The sequence below is a fragment of the Cyphomyrmex costatus genome, unplaced genomic scaffold, assembly GCF_001594065.2.
Source record: "Cyphomyrmex costatus isolate MS0001 unplaced genomic scaffold, Ccosl1.0 scaffold1798, whole genome shotgun sequence".
NCBI lineage: Eukaryota > Metazoa > Arthropoda > Insecta > Hymenoptera > Formicidae > Cyphomyrmex > Cyphomyrmex costatus.
In genome coordinates, this window is record NW_017275822.1 from 59,812 (window position 1) to 68,317 (window position 8,506).

At 37.5% G+C, this 8,506-nt stretch overlaps 2 protein-coding genes across 2 annotated transcripts in view; both read left to right on the plus strand.

Moving 5' to 3' along the window:
* The window catches only part of LOC108772092 (uncharacterized), a 10,207-nt gene extending 6,148 nt beyond the window's left edge, over nucleotides 1–4,059 (plus strand). Inside the window, exon 2 of the mRNA XM_018537548.1 lies at nucleotides 2,978–4,059. Within this exon, the coding sequence (XP_018393050.1) occupies nucleotides 2,978–4,059 (1,082 nt within the window). The remainder of the gene's footprint in view (nucleotides 1–2,977) is intronic.
* A 342-nt stretch (nucleotides 4,060–4,401) lies between these two features.
* On the plus strand, nucleotides 4,402–5,202 carry LOC108772093 (uncharacterized). Its single transcript, XM_018537549.1, has one exon. The coding sequence runs from the start codon at nucleotides 4,402–4,404 to the stop codon at nucleotides 5,200–5,202; it is 801 nt and encodes a 266-aa protein (XP_018393051.1).
* The last annotated feature ends 3,304 nt before the right edge of the window (nucleotides 5,203–8,506 follow it).

Genomic DNA, 8,506 nt, shown 5'->3' on the forward strand with positions numbered 1-8,506 from the left:
AGTAGCACTTAAAGAACCAAGATATTTACGAATTTTTTCTTCTGTCAAGTGTATAAAAGCAGGATCTTCAAGTACAGGAGGTAACTGAAGCAGATCTCCAAATAAAAGAACGTGTTTTTGACCAAACCAACCATCATCACAATCAGTAGTATTGTATATTTCACATAGTCGTAAGTTTATATGTTGATGATCAAAAAATCATTTGGGCCAGTTTCACCAACGCCAATTACTTAATTGACTGTGAAACTGACCAATCACATTTGCTGTTTAGTAGAACCATCTTTAAAAACCTACGTGATGTTATCCTTATTTTGATAAAAAACCGTTTGGGCCAGTTAAATTCTACGATACATTGCACTTCCTCCCTCTTCTTCCTCTCCCTCCTCCCATCCTCACTACTCATCTTTTTCGTTGTATTTCATTATCTTGTCATATAATATGGATTTTTTCCATAAAATATATAAGAGTGCGTGCTTTTGATAAAAAAACCGTTTGGGCCAGTTAAATTCTATCTCTAAAAATCTAAGAGGTATACTATCTTTACATTTATTTAATTCTAATGACATGTATCATTTGTGTAAAAGATTTGATATCAACAGTCGGCGTCAAATTAAACCGTTTGGGCCAGTTAAATTCTAAAATAAAAAGTAAAACACAAGTGGTACCTTTAATCTTTAAGAACCCATATAGTACTATTATTTAAATTCTACTAAATTAAAAAGTAAAACCCATGAGGTATCATCTTTATCTTCATACAATGAAACCTAAGTATATGCCTATAAACTTACCTTTTTAAAAAAAAAGGTAGAAAAAAGCGCTAAGAGTGGGTACTGCTGGTCAAAAAACCATTTGGGCCAGTTTCACCAACGTCAACTACTTAATCGACTGTGAAACTGACCAATCACATTTGCTGTTTAGTAGAACCATCTTTAAAAACCTACATGATTTTATGCTTGCTTACTTAATTCTAATGACATGTATCATTTGTATAAAAGATTTGATATCATTAGTCGGCGCCAAGTTATTCTACCTTATTACTTACTTAATTTTAATGACATTTATCATTTGTATAAAAGATTTGATATCAATAGTCGGCGCCAAGTTATTCTACCTCATTACTTACTTAATTTTAATGACATTTATCATTTGTATACAAGATTTGATATCAACAGTCGGCGCCAAGTTAAATTCTACCAAATTAAAGAGTAAAACACAAGTGGTACCTATAATCTTTAAGAACCCATATAGTACTATTATTTAAATTCCACTAAATTAAAAAGCAAAACCTAAGTGGAATTATCTTTATCTTCATACAATGAAACCTAAGTATATGCCTTTGTATTCTTATTAAAAGATCTTGCTATTCGAAACCAAGTGACTTAATTCTTCTTTAAAAAAATTATATCACAATTAATTTAAAAACAAAAGGAAAAAAATTTATTTAAATAGAAAAATTTTTTATGTAAAAACACTTCGCGCTGTGCTAGAGCGAATAAGACAAACAATAAAAACTATCTAAAAGCTATAATAATTAATACAAATATATGTAAAGGTAATGATAATTTAAAAATTATAGTTAACATATTCTAAATGCTACATTTAATTAATAAATATACAGCTTACTTTTCTTTTTTTATGTATGTCACTCGCATATACTGTACGCGAGAATATACATACAGACTGCATACTTTAACCCTCGTAGTTTCTAATCTCTTTTATACAAAATGTTACATCCATATATAATTTTATTATGACGTTAGTATATATTGGGATTGAGATACAATTCACTCGCACATACATATACACGAATATATACACACTAAATACTTTAATTCTCGTGAAAATGTTTCGTATCTTTATTATTGTATTTTATTACATCGAGATCGAGAACTAGAGCAGCGCGAAGTGTTTTTACATAAAAAATTTTTCTATTTAAATAAATTTTTTTCCTTTTGTTTTTAAATTAATTGTGATATAATTTTTTTAAAGAAGAATTAAGTCACTTGGTTTCGAATAGCAAGATCTTTTAATAAGAATACAAAGGCATATACTTAGGTTTCATTGTATGAAGATAAAGATAATTCCACTTAGGTTTTACTTTTTAATTTAGTGGAATTTAAATAATAGTACTATATGGGTTCTTAAAGATTAAAGGTACCACTTGTGTTTTACTCTTTAATTTGGTAGAATTTAACTTGGCGCCGACTGTTGATATCAAATCTTGTATACAAATGATAAATGTCATTAAAATTAAGTAAGTAATGAGGTAGAATAACTTGGCGCCGACTATTGATATCAAATCTTTTATACAAATGATAAATGTCATTAAAATTAAGTAAGTAATGAGGTAGAATAACTTGGCGCCGACTATTGATATCAAATCTTTTATACAAATGATACATGTCATTAAAATTAAGTAAGTAATAAGGTAGAATAACTTGGCGCCGACTATTGATATCAAATCTTTTATACAAATGATACATGTCATTAGAATTAAGTAAGTAAGGATAAAATCATGTAGGTTTTTAAAGATGGTTCTACTAAACAGCAAATGTGATTGGTCAGTTTCACAGTCGATTAAGTAGTTGACGTTGGTGAAACTGGCCCAAATGGTTTTTTGACCAGCAGTACCCACTCTTAGCGCTTTTTTCTACCTTTTTTTTAAAAAGGTAAGTTTATAGGCATATACTTATGTATCATTGTATGAAGATAAAGATGATACCTCATGAGTTTTACTTTTTAATTTAGTAGAATTTAAATAATAGTACTATATGGGTTCTTAAAGATTAAAGGTACCACTTGTGTTTTACTTTTTATTTTAGAATTTAACTGGCCCAAACGGTTTAATTTGACGCCGACTGTTGATATCAAATCTTTTACACAAATGATACATGTCATTAGAATTAAATAAGTGTAAAGATAGTATACCTCTTAGATCTTTAGAGATAAAATTTAACTGGCCCAACCGGTTTTACAGATAACATTACAGACTCTTGTATTCTCGGCATGCAGTGGAATCATTGTCAAGACACGTTCCAATTCTCTTGCGAACCTGACTCTGAAATCGGCATTGTATCAAAACGGCTCATGCTTTCTAAAGTCTCAAAATACTTCGACCCACTCGGCCTGCTAGGACCAGTCATTGTGGTCGCAAAACTCATTTTGCAAGATCTGTGGCAATTAGATATTCAATGGGACGAATCCGTCCCTCAGGAGATTCACACGCGTTGGGTCACTTTCAAGACCCAAATGAAGGCGTTGAATCAATTAACAATTTCTCGATGCGTTAAATCCAATATCCATCCGCTAGTTTTGGAGATACACAGATTTTGTGACGCCAGCCAGCGTGCATTCGGAACTTGCATATATCTTCGCACCAAGCTCGGACACAACGAATATCGCTCTACCTTGCTATGCTCAAGGTCTCGCGTCGCCCCATTCAAGGCTATCTCGCTCCCGCGACTAGAATTATCAGCTGCCTTGTTGTTAGCGCAGTTAATCGACAAGGTCAAAAACTCACTGGAGTTTTCGCAATGGCCTATTTATCTTTGGTTGGATTCGACCATAGCATTAAATTGGATATCTTCTCCGTCTCGGCAGTGGTCAACCTTTGTGGGGAATCGAGTAGGTGAGATTCAGCGTCTGACAGAGATCGAGCATTGGCGCCACATTGCATCTCCCAACAACCCTGCTGACATATTATCACGAGGACTAAATCCCTTTGATTTAGTCAATACTGAGAAGTGGTGGAGCGGCCTCGAATTTTTAAAATGGGATGAAGAGCACTGGTCGCCCAGCGTTTTCGTGCGTTTAGAAAGCGATCTTCCCGAACGAAAGGAGGTCCGAGTTGCCGTCTCCATCTCCCATCCATGTATTGTCAGGGACTTACTAAATAAGTATTCAAATTTAAGTAAAATATGCCGCATCATAGCGTACTGCCTGAGATTTTCCAAGCTGCACCGCGCCTACGCAGTGTCTGACTTCGTGTCTCACGACGAAATTTCGATCGCTTTGAATTATATTTGTAGATCAATACAGCGTCAAACGTTTCACAGCTAATACCAAGCTTTAGTTAAGAACGGCATTGTACAAACTTCAAGTAGTATCCTATCATTATCTCTTTTCTTAGATAAGGACGGCCTAATGCGAGTTGGCGGTAGGTTGAAAAATTCGAGTCTTTCGTACGACGCATGCCATCAAGTGCTCTTGCCGTGCAAACATCTTTTAACTCAGCGCATCATAGAACGCGAACACACGCGAAATTTGCACGTAGGTTTACAAGCCACAATGGCTGCCCTCCGATAGCGCTTTTGGCCACTATCATTGCGATCCACCACTCGTGGAATAATACAAAAATGTATAATTTGCTTTAGGGCGAAACCCAGGCATTCAGAAGCAATAATGGGTTCGCTACCGGCCGATCGAGTCAACATTTCCAGGCCTTTCTCTCACTGCGGCGTCGACTATGCCGGGCCACTCTCGTTACGTGAAGGAAAGCGCCGCAACGCACGAATTCACAAGTCCTATGTCTCGCTTTTTGTGTGTTTCGCCACGAAGGCGGTCCATTTGGAATTAGTAAGTGATCTCACGTCCAAAGCTTTCATTACCGCTTTCAAGCGATTTATTTCTCGCAGGGGTAGACCCTCGCATATGTACTCAGATAATGGGACCACCTTCGTGGGTGCTCAAAGACAAATTCAAGAGCTGTACGACTTTTATGATCGTTCGCAGGTTCAATCCGAAATTGAATGTTTTTTACGAGACTTAGAAATTTCGTGGAGCTTTATCCCGCCTAACGCGCCCCACTTCGGGGGCTTGTGGGAGGCAGCCGTGAAATCTGCAAAATACCACATGGCTCGAATCGTAGGTAAAGCTAACTTAACCTTTGAGGAAATGCAAACAACGCTCTGCGAAATAGAAGCTATCCTCAATTCGCGTCCCATTACGCCGTTAAGTACAGACCCTAACGATTTAGCGTACCTTACCCCAGAACACTTTCTTGTTGGCACGGCATTAAATGATCTTCCTTACTCCGATTTAACCAATGTTAATGAAAATAAGCTGTTAAGGTGGCAACGCGTAGAGCAAACTCGGCAGCATTTTTGGCGCAACGAGTATCTTCACTCTCTTCAAGCGCGAACCAAATGGATGACCAATAAGGGAAATCAGCTGTCAATTGATCAGCTAGTGCTCATAAAATAACAAAATTTAGCTCCGCTTCAGTGGACAATGGGGCGGGTTCAGGAAGTGCATCCCGGTCCAGACGGGATCATACGCGCCGCAACGGTGAAGACTGCCAAAGGTCTCTACGTGAGGCCACTTTCCAAGCTAGCGATCCTGCCGATCGAGGCCTAGTCAAGACTCGTCCATTCGTTTAGTTTAAGTTTATATGTTTAGCAGTTACCTATAGTTTATATCAAATCTCGATTCAATTTCTTCATACTTAGACTAAGATAACACATATATTATATCTTTGTTAATTCGCTTCCTTAATCTTAAGTCATGTCATTCTTTTATGCAATGCTTAGTTGTAGCTGGATTGCAATAGAGCAATTCCAGCTTCTGTTGCGATGACTAACTCATATGTTATTTTGAAAGCAGTCCTTTCAAGGCGGGCGGCGTGTTCGGTACTCGTCTTTAATTTTCCTTCCGCTACAACGACTGCTTACGAAATCGACCGAATTCACGGATCGTTCCGCTGCGCGATAGTGTACCGCGCAATCCTCTTCGATCAAGGGACCAGAAATCAATGGCCGTTCTAACGCAACGACACGTGCACCGTATCGTCTCGCCGTCCAACTTTGTTATCGCGTCGTCAGTCGTGTTACGACAGCAATTTGTTTGTGAGTCTTGGCCTGCACTCGAGGCTTTCTTAATAAAGAGTATAAAAATCAGAGAAACAGTCGTTTTCTCGACCAAGCCCCTTTGACGTGGTTACCGCGGGAACGCTTGGGCAACGATAGTAAAGCCGCGCCATTACAATCTACAAGTAAGCGCAGCGAGATTGCTAACAGAGCGTGAATAACGTCTTGTTTTCTTGTACATTAAAAATAAACTCTGCAGCTGAATTAGGTATGCCTTCTAGTACGGCCCTCTCATTGGAGGCCCACTTCCTTAAGTGAAAACCTGCCTTGTTTAATATGGCTCTTACTTCATCGCGAATGATAATAAGATCTGTAACAGTGTTCGCACCTGTTAAAAGATCGTCCACGTAGAAGCCGGACAATATCGTAGTCGAGTCCGTTGGCATTTCTTGTTGCTCCAACCTCGCTATTTCTTAAAATACTCGGACAGCTAAGAACGAAGCAGATGCTGTGCCGTATGTTAGTGTAACCAACTCGAATGTTTGCACTTCTTCATGGCTGTTGTTTCGCCAGAGAATTCTCTGAAGTCCTCGCTGACTCTCATCAATCTGAACGTGCCAGTACATTTTTTCTACATCGGCTGTAAGTACGTATTGCCATAAGCGTAACCTAATTAATATGGAAGTAAGATCTTTTTGTAGGTTCGGTCCCACCAACAAGATGTCGTTAAGCGATACACCGGTATCTGTTTTAGATGAGGCATCAAATACAACTCGAAGCCTGATGGTAGAATGAATTCTTGCACACGGCATGATGTGGCATGTAGTAGACTGGATTGTCTCTTGTATTTTCAGTGATTACTGGAAGCATGTGCTTCAGCTCTAAATATTCTTGTATGAATTTGGCATATTCTTTCGTCATTTCTGGACAACGATCCAATTTGAATTCCAATAATTTGAAGCGTTTCAAAGCTGTGTTATAACATGACCCTAAAGTTTATAGCTTGTCTGTTTTAATTGGCAGTTGCACCACAATCTGCCCTGAGGAGTTCGATGATAAGTTTTCTTGAAATGCTCCTCGCAGTCTTTCTCTTCGTTAGTTAGCATTGGCTTGTCGGATATTTGCTCGATTTGCCAGAAATTCTCAACAAGTTGCTCTAATTTGGCTTTATCGGCGTTGCATTGGATAGTTTTTTGCTGCACAGAACTACCAGGGTATTTGCCGCCAATCACCCATCCAAATAATGTTTTTTGCAGAAGTGGATAATCTGATGACTCTTTTATCTGCCCAACGCATAGAATATTCCAAAACATTTCAGCACCCAGCAATATGTCTATATCAGTGGATCGATAAAATTCTGGATTTGCCAGAGGTAAGTTCTGCGGAATCTTGAATGCAGTTTTATCAATTGTGACACTGGGTAGACGCTCAGTTATTCGGTTGAGAACTAAACATTCGATGACGACCTTGAAAGCATAATGCCTTGAACTCAATTGTACTTGAACTGTTTTTTTAATCTTGTTGCAAGAATTGTTGACTCCAACGATCGAAATATCGACCGATCTTTGAAGAACCTAGATGTCGTACTAAATCCTTTGTCACGAAATTGGTTTGTGATCCTGAATCCAGTAGAGCATGACATATTTGCTGCTTTCCTTGACAATCCTTTGCATTTATTATTGCCATTGATAGTAGAACTCGAGATGAAATTTCTCATCTCGTTGTATGCGCGACATTCAAAGCCAAAGAACTCGACAGTGTTTCTGTTGATTGTGGTGACGTGATAACCTTTGAATTCTCTTTGTCTCCAGAGATATGCAGAAGTGTGTTGTGCCTCTTGCCACAGGTTTTACATGAGCCTGACTTGCATGTTTTTGCTGTGTGAAACGAAACTTTTATGCAATTCCAGCATAGCTTATTTTCCTTGACGATTTTCAAACGATCTTCCGGAGAAAATTTCAAGAATCGTTCACATGAGTAAATGCGATGATCTCCTCGGCAGTATTGACACGACGCTACACCAGAGGATGCATCTGTGTTCCAAGAAATCTGTTAAATGTCGTATTGTGGGAATGTCCTCGTCTAAAATGTTGTTTTCCCACTCCTTATTTGTGATATGATCCAACTTGCTGGTTATCAAATGGATAATGATGTCATCCCATGAATCAGTGGGACGTCCAATAGCCTTCAGAGCTCTCAAATGTTTTAAGGGGTTATATACACTCGCAGCACGAAAAATGACGACATTTTCACGATTTTTTTTCGACAGCAAAATAAAAATTTATTTAAAAACTATTAATGGTATTATTTAGTACATGTTTTGGAGTATATGTCAAATTTTTTTTTGTTAAAAAATATTTTAAAATGGCGGAACTGCAGCTGTTGCCCTGGAGCGCCTAGTTTTCAGCATCACTTGCGGTGGACAAGATTACTCAAGAACGGATCATCTGAAATCAAAATGTAAAAAGATTTCGTTAGTATATTGTATTATCTAGTAGATGAAAGAAGGATTTGTCAAAATTTCAATTATTAAAAAAATGGCGACGGTTTAAACAAAAAGTTCATTTTTCATGGTGTTAAATTTTTTTGAGTTATTTGCCGTAAAAAAAAGTTTTTGATTAAACTGAAAATCCGTCGTTCATCTACTAGCTATTATCATAATAAATAAATGATTCAAATTTCGCATTGATCGGATTGACAGT

Excerpts from the sequence above, each read along its gene's own strand:
- LOC108772093 (XM_018537549.1), top strand. The coding sequence starts at position 4,402 with ATGGGTTCGCTACCGGCCGATCGAGTCAACATTTCCAGGCCTTTCTCT.